Here is a 16346-nt window from a genome sequence, read left to right as displayed (position 1 = left end):
AAGACAGACAGAACTACTTATGAGAAGCTCGTAGGGCAGTGATGACCACCGGAATTCGTTTTGGGTAGAGAGGTAAAGAGAAATGGGGTTGGACCAAAGGTGAAGGAATGAAAGAAGAGGAAAGAAAGAAGGAAAGATAAATTTTGAAATTATCTGCATGCTATATATTCCCGGAATCAATCTGCACATATGTGTGGAGTGGGTGTGGTATACGCACAGATCACCAGAATATTCAGAGTAAACAACGAAAATGATGCAGTTGATGGTGATGGAGATGATGATGATGGTTGATTGGATTTTAGTTTAGTACGGGTACGGGTTTCATCATAAGCGGCGAGCAGCGAAAGGAGGTGTGTATGTAAACCCTGAATCATGTAGTCTAGATAAGATAATCCACAAGAGGCGGGAGAGGGAGAGGTCTGTAATTACGAGACACTGTCGCATTGCGTGACAGTCGGAATACTGGACTTGAATACTCGGAAGACATAGTGCTTGATAAATTTTTCGTCAAAGTATCTTGAGATCAGAATAATGTTGCAGACGCTAGGATCATCTATTACCCTCGGACAACACCATATCGGAAACGGTGATAGGGTTACGGTGTATCATCTGAAGATCTACGATATCCGTGCTGATCGGTCTCGGTCTACTCAACTCTTCCTTCTCCCGTACCGCCCTGTCTGTCTGTCTGTTCTGATCACACTTACCATCCTTTGATTCGCGTTTTAGCGTGTCTCGACATGTGTGTTGTTACCGTCGTACCTTACAAATGAGACAAGGTTGATAATGATTCGCTTAACATGAATTTTCTTGTTGACCAAAATGGGTAAAGTGGGGATGGTGAGACACCAGATCGATCTCGATTCTGAATTTGATGATCGAACGATACGATACGAGGAAATGGAATCGCTCGAATCTGAAGTGACAACACGTGGCGGATGATGAACAGCTAACAAACGTTACTTCATGAAGCAAGAGACTAATGATTCATCTATATCTAGTGATCTATGAACATGGCAGGATATGAAGTATGTCCTTTTTGATGATATTGATAACTATGCACTATATAATAGTGTCCTATAAAACATCCCTATCGCCCTTCTCCACTATCGGACTAGGTGGGTTGGCAGGTAACGTCAAACTACCTTCTTCTTCTTCTTCCTCTTTCTTGATTTGACTGGGATCTTCACCATCTTTAGCATCATCTCGAATTAATGGTTCTTTCTCTCCTTTACCTCCTTTGGGTGATTTGACCTTCTCATCACCTTGTATTCTAGCATACATCTTATCTAGCATCTTGGAGAACCATAACCAGTTCAAAGCGTTTAGAGCGAGGTTCCCGGAGCAGTAAATGACTACAATCCACTTGTCAGCTGAATGCATTCCAATGCAATAATCACAATCAACTCAGCTTACCGTGTAGATGGAGGGGTATACGATCCCTTTCTGTCCACATCGTGCGGAAGAACAACAAGCTCTGTTCAGTGAAACATATCAGCTAAATTCTAGAGTCGTCTCATATGGGATAGCTGATCGTAAGAGTGGGATGATACGTACATTTGCTCCTCCGTATACTATCCTAGCGAGGAAGAACACCAGCATGAACATCAGAGCGTTGGCAAGGAAGAAGGTAGGGTATCTAGTTGATAAACCAGATTTATCCTGTAGTCAAAGCGATCAGCATAACAGGAATGGGACATATCGTGGGACATATCGATTGTGGATGAGCTCAAGAAGATGACTTACCATGAACCAATGTATATTGAGTAAAGGAGTGGATAGTTCCCAAAGTAAGAAGGGAGCACCGAAACCAGCTAAGAATGGTCTCTAAGGATGGCGAATGAAGATACCGCTGATTAGCTCACAAATTGCTTAGGAGCAGCGGGACATAGGTATGTGATTACTTACAAAGGAAAACATGAACACAGCCAAACAAGCAGCACCTACAAGGATGTGAAAGGTTTTTGATATCAGCTATCGAAATAACCCTTGGACTTCAAGGCAGAATACGAAGACAATGTATTAGGTGCTTGCGAGACTCACCATGAACGACGAATCCAATAGTCGAATTCATCAGACTATCCAACGTGTCCCACAAAAAGTACCCCGAACTGAACGCAAACACATGTCCTACGAAATGATCATACCCAAATACAGGATCCGATTTGAGCGATGGGGAGGAAAGACATTGGAATGCTAAAGGAATGACTAGGATCGCATGTACCATTGCTAAATTGACAGGACAATCATCAGTATAGATATTAGTTGAAGACCTCACGATCACAGAAGATAGGCAACATAGCCTAAGGAAAGTGGTCCACTCACAAACTACATGTGTTGCCCATCCCGTTCTCGTACGTTTATCAAACTCCCCATACTTCGCTACTAATCTAGGAGATATCTTATGCGAGGTATACTGAATCCCATAGAAGAAGAGGGTGGAAAGGAGGAACGTAGGCAAATGCGGACCTAAGTGAGGTAAAGGGTTGAGGGAAGACATGGGAAATCGAATTGATATTGCTATTGCTGGTCTGGTATATTCAATGCTGGCCTAAATCAATGAAGGGACTATAGGTGCTGTAAGTTCTGAGAAGAAGGTATCTATGCGAAGGAGCAAAGCAGGGTATATATCTTATGGTATCTAAATGAATGCCTATAGAATGATCATCAACAAATAAATCGTCCCATTATTGACGAAGGATGTGCTCTTTTTGATCGACTGATGTCCCAATTGTGATTCATCGGGCATGTGGCATGCGTCACCCAGGAACAGCTGCCAAGTCGGTCTCGGGTAAAAGCAAACTCCTCAATGCCGAGGAATGTGACGATCATGCCTGACCAACGAAGACACTGACCGAATGCAATCGATAGTTGAGGGAGTTCAAGGAATGCGAGCTGCTACACATATTGTACTGCTGAATCCGTGGCAAGTAAGATAGCTGATCATACATTACATACATCGAAGATATCTTTTGGTAATGATGACATGAGGATATCGTCAGGATCACAACTCGACATTACCATTGTTCATTATCAGGTCTGGAGAAATGACACATACTTGTCAGCACTACAATAACTTCTTTCTCAGACTATTCTATCTCTTCAACTCACCTTAAATCCAGCTCCTGAGTCCAAGCGGACCTAGGTTGGTTAACAAGTGATAGATAAGTTTGAGCGATATCATCAGGTTGGAGTCGCTGGATGACATTGGCAGATTATTCAGTTGGTCAGATTTCAACTCATGAACTGCCCACGCAGATCAGTTTTACTCACCTTATTTCCATTTTCACCCATCATCCCTTTCACAGCCTGGGTATCTATGATCCCATCAATGATCACATGTCCAACATGTACACCCTGAGGACCGAATTCTCTGGCCAATGATTGAGAGAGAGCTCGTCTGGCGAACATCCCCGGAGCGAGTGATGAGAATTTCTCTCCTGCTTTCAATGACATTGTTGCGCCAGTGAAGAGCAGTACTCCTTTAGCTCCGGTAGCAGGGTCTGGAGAGTTGGATAGGAAGAGGGGAAGAAGGGATTGGGAGAGGTTCCATGCTCCAACTCTGAACCGCATACAAAGATCAGCCAGATATCATATGAAATAATGCAGTAACAAGTGAATAGACTGTTGATTCATAGCCGGATGACATTGAGTTGTTCACATGAGCGAAATTCACTCACACACCGCTTTCCAATCCTCTTCTTAGATCCTCTTCTTTCTTATCTAAAAACCCATTTAAGTTGAATTTCTCATTAACGTTATAGATCCCTACATCGACTCTTCCCTCTGGCCAATGTTTCTTCAAATCTTCAAAAGCTTTTTGTAGAGAGGATGTCGATCCGTCCGACGATAGAGCCAGTATATTCTCTTTGGGTATAGTAGAAGGAAGATTTAACTTGGGTAACGAATCGGGTAATGATCTAGATAAGAGGACCAGAGAATGAGTGGTTGAGAGTGATTTGGCTATGGAGGTGGATAGGCCGGGTCCTACGCCTAATATCACTGCGATTCGACGACTTGAGGACATTTTGAAGTCAAAGTCGTGCTATGCTTGGAGGTTGGAATCAGTCGGAATGGTTACATCTGATGTGCATGCCGACAAAAATCATGATGATTTATACCTGTTATACGACATACCTCTTAATCAGCAGATCCCATCTCAGTTAGTCATCTCCCGTCGTTTCTCCGTAACTGAGCCCAACGTCATTCCGGTTACTACTCTTCCTCAATATATTCCCACGGTAGTCCACATTGATGCAAAGTCCAGATTGGACGAGCAAGGCACCGACCAAGGTTGATGCGATGATGTACTAGCAACTACAGATCCAGCTGTGCGGGTATGAAATGTGACAATCCTTTCACATACCCATGTATGGTATCAACACTCAAGCTGTGAAGTAAGTAAATAGACATGCGAGTGGAGGTGTGGAAGGGGAAGGAGAAGGGCAAGGGGATGATCAGCGCTTTTTCTTTTCCTCTGTTCGGTTCAATCATCTTTAAATTGCAGTTACGATCAAGGGATGAACAGAGGGATCTAAAGCACACACCCACTGCCTACACGCATGCGAGACTGTGTTTTGTGGTATGAGTGTATGCTCATCCTGTGCATGGGATGATTACCTGTGCTCATCACAAAGTTTGTTGACGAGAATCACCTCCTTCTAATCGATCACTTTGATTATACTTATATGAACCATCATTCCACCTCTCCATCTTCGAAGTACCGTCAATCTTGATATCATTTTGACATTTAGTCCTCAAAAGCGTCAACAACATCAAACGACATCAAACCTCACCACCTTCGGTCATACGGCCTTTTAACAGAGAGTCGAAGCGACTTCTCCTAGGCGACTTTAGCTTCGCATCAAGATCAGAAACTCGATAAACGAATGTTTGTATCTATCTTAGTCAACGATCGAATATTGTAAGCGAAGCACGAACTTCAAAGATCAAGCTTATCATTTCGATCTACTCAAGGTTATCTCATTGACTTCTCCCTCATCAGCTAAAACAATCATAATCACTTCAAATACGAAATACATACTCTTTCAGTTTCTGAAAACAAACTATTATCATCAGTCAGCTTCTCTCCAGAAAGCATTCAGACAAGATGTTACCTCTCCTGATAACCCTCGCACTTCCAATGGTATGGGCAGAAACCACAACTCCCAATACAGGCGATCAACCTCAATCATTCTTATTTGGATTCACCTCCTCCCATCAAGTCTTACCAATCACACCGTCCTGTCCATCTCCTCTTACCCTCTCTGCGCTGACGCCGACGAACGAACAGACCAGTGATCCAAAGGCACCATATACGATGATAACGCTAGTGCACGAGCAGTTGACAGATGGCAATGGGAATCAGTTCGAGAGGTTGTATAGTGCTAGTTTGGATGTAGGGGATATGAGCAAGGTTAAGGATGTTAGACATCCTTGGATGAATGGGACTCAGGTGAGTGATCAGAAAGATTCAATGAGGTACTATAAGACCGTAGATGGGAACGCAGATTGAGAAGATATAGAAGTAGGAGAGGATCGGAAGGGGACGCGTGGGAGGAAACGGAAAGAAGGAGAAGAGAGGAGAAGCAGTAGGCGAGATGACTTTGGAAGGCCATCACCAAAGTACGTATAAGTGACGATGAGCTGATATGATGATTATCAGTTTATAGCCTGTATATGGGGTTCTAACGGTGCCTCAGGTGGATGTCAAGTAAGTATCTCTTCGTTTCGTCCTGCAATCTTTACCTGATGGCTGACCCTTCTCCAGGACCTATATACAGTCGTACCTTCAGCAGATACCTTTGATGCCTATGCAACACCCAATTCGACATGTCGGACATCCAATGTCCTAGAGTCTTGGGTACCGGCTGCGAACGAGACGCTTGATGTGGAAGTAGTGGGTCCGAGTGGAGATGTATCGTGGAATGCGTGGCCGGCTTCATGTGAGTAAAATCATCTCATTTGTATAATTCTATCAGTCACAATCATGCTTTTGACCTATCCAGACGTCACTTCTCGATGTTACACTAAATGATGGTTATAAGGCTGATGTATGTATGACTAAAGGCTCCGATCTACAGATAAACCCTAAAAACGGTACACCACCCTATACCCTTCTGGTTGCTCCAGCAGCCCATCCTCCAGTGAACATAACCACTTCGACATTACCTATCAACTATACTGTTCGACTGACCCACGGTCAAGCTTTCATGTTGGGACTATACGACTCGTCTGGGAAAAGTTGGGCATTTGGTCCTCTACATGCTGGAGCAAGTGACGATCTTGCTTGTCTAGCTGTCGCTACAGGTCAGCAACTACCCGAGAAAGAAGAGAAGATCGGTGTTAGTGTTCTGGCGGGAAGTGTGGCGGGTGCTTTTGTGGTTGGTGCGTTAGGTGCAGTTGGATTGATGTGGTTCTTGCTGGGTGGTAAGAAGAGGTTGCGGAAAGTGAGTTCAAGCTATTCAAAGGAAACATCTCATATAGGACTGGATCCTGAAGATAACATGATGTATCATAACTGATCTTGCTGTTCTCTATCAGTCCTCGTCCGAACAGAATTTGTATTTCGATCCTAGACCAGCCTCATACTCTACACCTACCAATTCATTCATCAGCAAACAACTCACTCCCAACGGTAATTCCCTTTCGCCATATATGGATTCACCAGAATTCGACACTCCAGCTACATTATATGATCCTCATGTTCCTGGACCAAACCCTCAATCATACCCTCAAGTACCTGGTAGTGCTTCTCATGATCGCGACAATCGTGTATTCCCTCGACCACCTTTAGTCAGTATGTCGGATAATTATTCAGGTGATTCATATAGGGAGAATATATCTATGGCAGAAATCAGAGAGAGGGATAGGAGATCAAGTGTTACCTCTGGCCAAGGTCATGGGCATGTACAAGATCCCTCATGGGCTTCATCAACCAATAGCAGATCAGGTAGAAAACAAAATACACCTAAATCTTCACCTGGTATAGTCATTCAAAATCCATCCTCACCTAGGCCAGGATCATTCGGTTCGACATCTCACCATCACCAGAATGATGAACCTTCTTCACCTTCTTCAGGTAGAGGACCAAGACATGTCTATGTGGTACATTCAGATGGAATGAATGGGGATTTACATATACAATTACCTGATTTGAATTCTAGAGTCATTGAATTACCACCTGATTATAGACCTGGACCCGAACATGAAAACAATGATGATAATGGTGGTTCGTCTCAGCCGCGACCTCAAGGTCAAGCTCAGCCTACACGATCACTACCGATTGTACCTGTCGTACCGGGTGGAGAAGGGTTGGTGGAACCTGTGAGATCAAGGATTAGTCTGAATGCGAATGAGATGGCAGAAGATGAGTTGAGAGCTAGGGCTGAAGCTAGGATGAGAGAGAAGACGAGAAGATTTACATAGAGTGACATAGCATGGGGTTATTCGGTTTTGGTCTGTACAGTATACAGTATACTTAATTGGGATACAATGTGACTACAACGATTGATGATTTATCTCTGATATTTTGAGTTCATCCACTACAATCAACTGTCCAGTATACAAAATTTGATTTGTCCATCACGATCATTCATGTCTTCTTTTCTTACTTTTCGGTAGTGGTGATAGTGAATCTAATTAATCACGTCAGCTCAAGCTCATATACTGGTATATGCCAATTTACCTGAGATACTATCCACAGAATCCCTCGAAAGACCTGATTTCCTGAGCTTCTTTTTATTCAATGTATTTTTCTGTCGTCTCGGTAAAATGAGGATCAACCTCTATGGATTCAAATGAAGGATTCACTAAGATATCGTCAATGAAATCATGATAAATCTTCGAATTTCGATAATAATGATGAATTTGTTGGTAAATGTTCTATTCTTTTCAATAGCTCATGATTGTCTATTGGAAGTGATGATATAGTATCGTATTCACAGTCGAAATGAATGATGAATAGCTGGAACTCGATCCGGTTGATATGGTGGATAGCATCTTTCAAGTATATTCTTTCCCATCGTACTGAGAGTGATATATCGGTATTGGTATTGGTATTGGTATTGGTATTGGTGTTGGTAATTGGGTGTTGACAAATAACAAATCCATTGATATAGTTGAAGTCTAAATCCAATGGATGATCGAAAGTAACGTATCCCCTTTACTATTCATTCATAATCACAAACGTATTAGTATTGATATTACATTGTATATTGATAATACTACTTACAGAAAGAGACGAGAATAGGTCATTCGTATACTGCCCTTCGACAGTATCCTATTCAATCTTCGTTTCCCGGACGATAGGATATCTTCGTATGATAGATTGGAACCTTTCAAGTACTTGAGTTGGTAAGATATATTCAATGGGTGGTAACTCGATTGACATCTTACAGAATGAGTGATTCAAGCTGATATAAGAGAATGAGCCTATAGGTGAGTAGTGATTTATACAATGAGGATGGCATATATTATACAGTGTAGGTGTAGTGAATGTGAGCTGAGAGAAAAGAAGAAGAAGATGAGATGAGATGACTTGATCTCATGACCAGAGTAAGACCTGTATACCGGTGCAATACGATAATCAGTCGCGCTCAGTTGTAAGTTGTACTGTGATGTGTCAAAGGGAGTACGAGATCAGTACACCCATCCATGAGTGGAGAGAAACCGTTCATCTGTACCTCTGTGATAGTGAAAATGGCAGTTCTCCTCTTATATTCTCTTGTTACATTCGACTCGGTGCTACTGTATCAGTATCTGATTAGTAAATGATTTTGAACTGAAACACAGGGGATTGCTGTAACAGTTCAGTATCCGTAGTCGTACATACGACTACAGGATTAAGAGCTGAGAGAAAAATTGGCAATAATACTTTTTTATTCTTTTGGCCGCGGTTAGTTGAGTTGGCATAATATCCAATGCATGAAGTGCATGATATGGTATATCATCCATCCTCATCCCATGTATATGTGTTGGTCATCTTCTATGCTACTTCCTCAGCGTGTTTGGGTTGCTTGAAGAATGCCTGACGTAATTCTTCTCGTTCAGGTCGAGGAAGTAATTTTCGATTCGTACCGGTAAGGGCCTATATGCATGATCAATGGACCAATCTAAGCAAATTGAAGAGAAATGGTATGGATGAACTCACATTACCAGCAGCATTGAAAGTACCGATCAGAGTACCCATACCTGCACAAGCGCCGAATGCCATAGGTAATGATTTAGCTCTTACACCCGCTAAGAAACCTGCTGCGCATCCACCAGCAGCTCCGTTCAATGCGTCGTCGGTCTGAAGAGCATATCCCACATGTAAGCTTTATAGACCTCCGGTATAAAACCAGATGATATATGATATAATGGACGGACTTACCTCTCGGATATTAGCTGTGATAGCTTGTACGAAAGAGAATGAGAATCCCATAGCAGCTATACATCATCGACATGAGCTTTTTTCCCGTAATAATCACAGAAAACCGTGAAACTCACCGAAGAATCCGATGGTTCCTCCTGTTCGAGTGAAGATACCCATAGCACCTGCATTGTGTCTAAAGTATAAATCCATAATCAGCTATCCTTGATCAACTCCTATCCGTTTTGCCCTCTAATCGTGATCAATGAAACCCACTTGTCCAACGCATTCTGCACCGCACTGACTAGCAATCCTACACCGGCTGACTGAAGGGTCACCTGAGTTGCCAACTGGAGCGAAGGATGAGGGTGGAAGTTGTGTTCTTCATGTGGTGAGGGGATGAAAAAGGCTTTTCCCGATAAAGGTGGTAGTAAGGGATGCGATGAGGATGCCATTGTTGACGGACTGATGGGTATCAATGATCTATCTAAATTATACGATATCAATGTTGTTGTATCCTGTTCGTACTTAGATGTGCACCTTGACGTCGAGTGCAAATGTCCAACAGAGTATTGGCTAGCATGCTATCGCAGAGGTGCATGAGCCTGATACGTTACAGTGAAACCATCAGGTGGAATAAGGAGCGGGAGTATAATTCGGTAAAAACTGCAAAGTGGCAGTCTGGGAAGCGGATTACCCCGGATTACCCCGGATTTGAGCGTACCCGAATGGGCATGGATGACATGATCTGTTACATGCAGGGAGACTGGTGGGGAACGATAAGCTACATATAAGATATCCCTTCTCTATTCTCAATACCTATGATTGATATTCTTATAGATCAGTGACACCATATCAGCATATCACAAGCTCAAGTCCTCTAGTCCTTTATCAGCTCCCCAACAACGCTCAACGATCTCAACATACTTCAGTAGCAGCTCAAAATGATGAGTATCATTTCTTACCTATTCAACACAAACCGCAATCTTCCCATCCTTTCTCATATCACGGGCGTAGCTTATAATCTCTCTTGGACGTATCCACAGCTCTCCAAAGAGAAGAGTCGACACGGATGTTATGAAACTGTGAGTTAGCTTTGTCGATCGTAACAACTTCGACATGTCGGAGAGAAGCTAATGCTATCTTGGCTATCTTTGTTGCCACCCTATATAGCCTGATGTCGGACTATAAAGTTACATTAGTCAATAATAAGATGTCAGAGTTCACCGTCAAATTTCATGGTCCAGCAGAGAGTGAGTAGACGACCGGCTTTTGATACTTCATCGTCGCGTTGTCATCGTATTTGCCACCCCATATCGCATACAAGCGCAAACGCTAACAACTGTCGGCCGACTATCTCAATTATAGCACCTTTTGCTAAAGGAGTATGGAAGATTCACGTCGAACTCCCAGAAGCATTCCCGTATAAATCACCTAGTATTGGATTCATGAATAAGATCTTCCATCCTAATATTGATGAGTTGTGAGTTAGCTAAACTACCATGGATGGCATGTGACGGACCAACTAATACGGTCATTTCCCATGTAGAAGCGGAAGTGTATGTTTAGATGTGATAAATCAGACATGGTCACCAATGTTCGGTAAGCTATAGATTTAACTTGTTTCTTACATGTAGCTGACTTGACACATTGCATTGCATGTAGAACTCATCAATATCTTCGAAATCTTCTTACCCCAGTTACTGCGATACCCAAACCCCGCTGATCCCCTAAACGGCGAAGCAGCTGCTCTACTCATGCGTGATCCCAAAGCGTACGCGAAGAAGGTCGAATCGTACGTTGAACAATACGCTACTCCGGAAGATGCCAATCAAGCTGGAGATGATGATGACGAAGATGATGATGATGAGATGGATACACCATTACGGAAGAGGACCAACGGTCACGTGAATGGTAATGGGAATGGGCATACGAATGGAGATAGCAAGAAAGCCAATGGGAATGGGACCAGCGGAGAAGATCTAGATGCGGAAGAAGACGAAGACGAGGATGATACGATGAGTGATATGGGTGAATTAAGCGATGAAGATGATATAATGGGGAAGATGGATGATTAGTGATCGTCGAAATAGGTACTGTCTTCATCTTCGAGTTGTTCAATACCCTTCTCCCTTCTCCTTTTGAATTTTGCGATACCCATGATTCCACTTCATACACAGGCACCATATGTTCTTCCTTCCTCACTCATTCACTCATCAATTGCTATCCTGTTATACGACCAAATAGCTTTCATCACCTTTTCTTTCTCTTATTATATATGTTGTAATGTTTCATGAATCAAGTAAATCGTTTCGCATCGCACTCTTCATCATTCAATAACGAACATTCTTTGTTCGTTAGGCTGTGCAGTGAGCCATTTGAGACTGAACGGAATGGCAAAGAAGAAAAGGAAAGTAAACCGTGATCAGCAGAAGTGGGAAAGGTATAGTCTGGAAGGGGACGAAGCTGGTAAGTCCGTTCGATCGTTCTTCACTGTCAGCGATTCTTTTTCAGCTGCCCGTGCCTTGGGGGTTGAAAATAGTCAATATGTACCAAGTCTTACAGGCATGAACAAATATCACCATTTAATACATCCTTTGGTCAATTTCATTGCATCGCCACCATATTTGATGAACAACCATTCGACAACTTCGAAAGACCACTCGGCTATATTGGAACAATCCTACGTTTATATCGACCGGTCTAGAAGCTTTGATCGAACTGATACACCGATATATACCTTTGAGGGGTAAATTAAAATCAGTTACAGTGATAGAAGGCGTGGATAGTAAGTGATCTTTGACTTTGTCTGAGGGAAAGAGACAGACAGACGGATTGTGATATCTCTTTTGACGGAGTAGGAGATTATCGTTGTCTTCCTCAAAGGATATGTGTTGGGATTGTTCAGGAGGTTCAGTAATAAACGATTTAATAGACAAAGGATGAGAAGATATCAAAGGGGTTTATCTATTTCTACTCCATAGCGAATATCGCACGGATAATGATCATCTATTTACTGAATTGAGTATCTATTGATCCTGTGTTAACAATACAAGCCATACTAACTGTATAGCACAATACGAAATTAACCCGTATAGAAATGTGTGAGAAATATACCTGTGTACTTTAGTCGATCTTATCCGGGAAAATCATCAATTAGATAGAGAAAGGATATACTCACTCTTACTGTCTCTCTCTCTTCATTGGGATTTTGCTTTCTTTGTTTGGCATTGTTCGTACTCCCCACAGTCACCACCACCACCATAGTCACTTCACGGAAGGCCTACCTATTGACCATTTGATGCTGTGATACCTTGATTGGAAGACTATTGTATAGTCATTGACATCAACAGCATCGAGGTCATCTTTCTTGCTCATACGCCTACGACTCGAAGTTTCAAGTGTTACATCCATTTGTACAGCTAGTCCATGACAACTACATACAACCACATTCCATCGATATATCTATAATCCATTCGTTTCCGACTCCCAAGCTAGGTATTTCATCTGCATCCTCTTTCTTCAATCTAGGATTTATCGGTCAATCCTATTGGGTAGTCCTGGCACGATATATCACATCTTCCCAATTCAATTGTATCTGGAAGGCTCTTCGATTTCTGGATCTGATATCTTGGCTCAAACACTATTATTATACTATCAATTAACCTCGAACATACAATGCCATCAACACCATTCTTCATACCTGATACTTCACCGTTATTCAACTATACCCCCTCAAACTCGTGGTTGGGGGCATATAGAGCAAAAGGAGATGGATGGGATCAGACTTTCCACACGACTGCTTCGGGAGACGCAGTGGTTTCTATCAACTTGACTGGTGAGGCCTCTGACTCTGTACATGTATGTGTATCGGTATAGGTATATTGTATTGACTTGGTTAATTGTTTATTTTTAGCATCATCAATAAGATTCCAGACTTCTTCCTCTTCTTCCTTATCGACCGACGACAAGGATGGAGGTGAAGAATGCGAAGCGGAGTATAGAATCAATGGAACGGATTGGTCTGATGCATGTCCGAAAGATTCAGATAAATACGTCAAGGAAGGTCTGCCTTGGGGTTTACATATGATTGAACTGAAAGGGAAAAATGGCGGTGGTATAGAATTTATGGGATTGGAAGGGGAATTACCGATGTATACTTCCGGACGGTGGGTAAATGTCCTGTTTATGGCGAGTCCTTGGCAAGGTATTTGCCGTTGAACGATCCGAAATTGATTATTGGATTGATAGCGCCATAAATCGAACGATAGATAACACAGATTCGATATACAATTATACGAACTCAGATCAATGGACACTTCTTTCTGCGAATAATGCGAATGCGGCATATTCGAATTTCACGTTGAAAACTATGTATGAAGGTGAAGGGTTAGATGGGTTCTTTGGGGGTTCAATGGCTGGGACGACTACACAGGGAGCTAGAGTGGAATTGACCTTCCAAAGTGAGTGTTACTTATTATAACGGAAGTTAAAGACATTCTCGTTGGGTTTTCCAGGCGTGTATGATACTGTATTTGTATATGTATTCTCAGGACTTCTCGACTCAGTCGAAGATGCTGATGTGTTTAGTTTTATAGGTGAAGCGATTTACGTGTATGGATTATCGGGTCCTAACTCCGGTACCGCGCAGATATCACTTGATGGTCAGATACAGCAGGATATCGATATGAAGGTTAGTCACTATAATCATCAATGTCTGGGAATTCTGCTAAAAGGAATCGGTTGCAGAACGCCTGGGAGACCCATGGTGCCTTGCTGTATGTCGGAGGTGGATTCAACCCCAACGAAACTCATACATTGAGTATTGTAAATAACCAGCAAGGTGAACAATTGGTCATTGATTATGCTTTGTTGACTATTCCCCAAGCGGAAGAGGAATCGTAAGTCATTCGTCAGTGTTGTATATAATTTTGGATCAAGCTCAAGTACAGTGAGTTTCTATTTGTAACACAGCCATACACCCCTTATAGCCGGTATCTTTGGAGGAGGGTCCGCTCTCCTAATAGTACTCGGGTTATGTTGGCTATTTATCGTCCGACGAAACAAACGACGGACCAAAGCTGCCAAACTACGTCAGCAAAACGTACAATATGCTTTTGCCAATGGGATAGGGAAAGACGGACCGCTCAATTCTGGAAAATCATTTTCGACATCTACTCTCAACGACTGGAGAAGACCTCCTTCCTCATTATTATCACCCAATACTCCAGCTTCAGGTCAGTCTTTGAATAATACAGGTGAATACATTTGGGGAACAGGTAGATCAGCAGGATTAGATTTGTCCTCCACTAGAAGTCCCAATACCGGTGCACCTGGTGTTAACACTTTGAACAATCATGGTATACATTCACTTTCTCAACCTATTCCACCACCTTTCAACTCTCCTCCTCCGGATTATCCAGATTATGTACCGTATCAACCACCTGCATCGGAAAGTACAGGTACAGCAGTATCAACTTCGGGTAAATCAGCTTATCGACCTGTCAATCCTCGATCTAATACTGCACCCAACTTATCATCATCCGCCTCACCACAATTAGCAGTCATCAATCCCTCTACGCCTTTGACTGCTGGTGGGTGGGCTCAAAGTGCCAATCGAGCTATGTCGCCTTCGGGTAGTCTTGGTAATAGAAGATCACCCTTGATCGATCGCATCAACCCTCTTGGCTCGGCACGGAGTAGACCTGAATACGATGATATTGCTTTAGATAATTATACCCCAAGACTTCAGAATCAAAACCAGAGACCAATAACTCCGCCGCCTATACCAGCTGAATACGGTGATTATACACCTACCACCGCTCATACACCTTATAGTAGATATACCACCTCGCCATCGACAATTACCCATTCACCATCATCTTCTATAGGAGTACAGAGGACAGCGACGAGGAGTTCGATCATGTCGAATATACCTAGATTGACCTCTGTCAGAGAAGCCATTTCGTCAACATATAATCGAACGAATTCGACGGGAGCAGATCCAATTTTGAAATTAGTCACAACAACCGGTGGCATCGAAACTGGATCTGGCTTAAATACTAGTGGTCTACCTACTTCATCAAGTCATAATACACCGAAAACACCAAAGTACGTACAGCAACAAGCGGAAGAAGAAGAAGCTTTGCGAAGAGGCTTGAGTGTCAAATCGAATAAAACCACAGGAACCATGAAATCTTGGTTATCGAATTTAGTCTTTGCTCCATTTACATCGAACGGTGTAAATGTTGGTAATTTACCTTCATTACCTTCTACACCTATCTTACCTCAAGCTGCTGCTCGTCCAGATTCGGGTATATTCCCATCAGCTTTGAATGGTTCAGTACATTCCATACCACTCAGATCGGGAAGTGGGAATGGGACACCGGTACAGATGGTTCCTAGTACTGCTACGAGAAGTTTTTTTGGAGGTTTTATCAGTTCACCATCTACTTCTAAGACTCTTAATGGATCATGGGGTAATATCACTCCAAAATCAGATGGTTCGTCGCCTTTTGTATATACTAATTCCACTGGTAGTGGTACTTTGCCTGGAGGTAAACCTATACCGAGCAGGAGTACGACTGGATCATCTTCCGGAGGAGAGTATGGATATGGATATTCAAATATTGGAGATGGGATGGGGAACGAAATGTTTATAGAGTTGAATCCAAATAGCCCGATTATGGGTGATAGTAGACCGGGAAGCGAGTGGACGAATGGACCTAGATTATACTGATAGATTGATTTGGGGTAAATTGGGAATTGGTGCATCAAAAACATATTCTGTTTTTAGCTTTTGTTGAGATAGAAGTACCAATACAATACATGTATGCGATCAATGCATATACAGATCATATATGTGCTCATCAGCCACTACGCTTGAAGAGCCATATGAAACAGGGTGGTCGTGTTTCCTCTCAAAGGCACAAAGCACAAATGGGTCACTAACACCGTACATTCGTATTCATCCTTTCGTATAACAGCGACAGCT

General features: G+C 42.5%; 6 protein-coding genes across 6 annotated transcripts; 3 read left to right on the top strand and 3 right to left on the bottom strand.

Moving 5' to 3' along the window:
• Positions 1-1077: 1077 nt before the first annotated feature.
• On the bottom strand, positions 1078-2500 carry V865_005761 (uncharacterized protein; the record flags this gene model as incomplete). The annotated part of the gene is made up of 7 exons (XM_066229530.1): positions 1078-1355; positions 1417-1477; positions 1558-1662; positions 1747-1827; positions 1909-1943; positions 2044-2229; positions 2326-2500. The coding sequence occupies 7 exons, from the start codon at positions 2498-2500 to the stop codon at positions 1078-1080; spliced, it is 921 nt and encodes a 306-aa protein (XP_066085627.1).
• A 517-nt stretch (positions 2501-3017) lies between these two features.
• V865_005760 (uncharacterized protein) lies at positions 3018-4027 on the bottom strand (the record flags this gene model as incomplete). Its single annotated transcript, XM_066229529.1, has 4 exons — positions 3018-3039; positions 3112-3197; positions 3274-3562; positions 3681-4027. The coding sequence occupies 4 exons, from the start codon at positions 4025-4027 to the stop codon at positions 3018-3020; spliced, it is 744 nt and encodes a 247-aa protein (XP_066085626.1).
• A 1083-nt stretch (positions 4028-5110) lies between these two features.
• On the top strand, positions 5111-7428 carry V865_005759 (uncharacterized protein; the record flags this gene model as incomplete). Its single annotated transcript, XM_066229528.1, has 5 exons — positions 5111-5455; positions 5666-5713; positions 5771-5945; positions 6070-6449; positions 6544-7428. The coding sequence occupies 5 exons, from the start codon at positions 5111-5113 to the stop codon at positions 7426-7428; spliced, it is 1833 nt and encodes a 610-aa protein (XP_066085625.1).
• Positions 7429-8986: 1558 nt separating this feature from the next.
• Positions 8987-9807, bottom strand: V865_005758 (uncharacterized protein; the record flags this gene model as incomplete). Its single annotated transcript, XM_066229527.1, has 5 exons — positions 8987-9088; positions 9152-9292; positions 9374-9429; positions 9490-9548; positions 9629-9807. The coding sequence occupies 5 exons, from the start codon at positions 9805-9807 to the stop codon at positions 8987-8989; spliced, it is 537 nt and encodes a 178-aa protein (XP_066085624.1).
• A 758-nt stretch (positions 9808-10565) lies between these two features.
• On the top strand, positions 10566-11430 carry V865_005757 (uncharacterized protein; the record flags this gene model as incomplete). Its single annotated transcript, XM_066229526.1, has 4 exons — positions 10566-10605; positions 10721-10835; positions 10902-10954; positions 11018-11430. 4 exons carry the CDS (start codon positions 10566-10568, stop codon positions 11428-11430), a joined length of 621 nt encoding a protein of 206 aa, XP_066085623.1.
• A 1600-nt stretch (positions 11431-13030) lies between these two features.
• On the top strand, positions 13031-16091 carry V865_005756 (uncharacterized protein; the record flags this gene model as incomplete). The annotated part of the gene is made up of 6 exons (XM_066229525.1): positions 13031-13190; positions 13269-13521; positions 13604-13815; positions 13951-14045; positions 14102-14253; positions 14327-16091. The coding sequence occupies 6 exons, from the start codon at positions 13031-13033 to the stop codon at positions 16089-16091; spliced, it is 2637 nt and encodes an 878-aa protein (XP_066085622.1).
• Between the last annotated feature and the right edge of the window lie 255 nt (positions 16092-16346).

The sequence above is a fragment of the Kwoniella europaea genome, chromosome 1 (assembly GCF_036810445.1).
Source record: "Kwoniella europaea PYCC6329 chromosome 1, complete sequence".
Lineage (NCBI taxonomy): Eukaryota > Fungi > Basidiomycota > Tremellomycetes > Tremellales > Cryptococcaceae > Kwoniella > Kwoniella europaea.
This window is presented reverse-complemented; position numbering and strand designations above follow the sequence as displayed.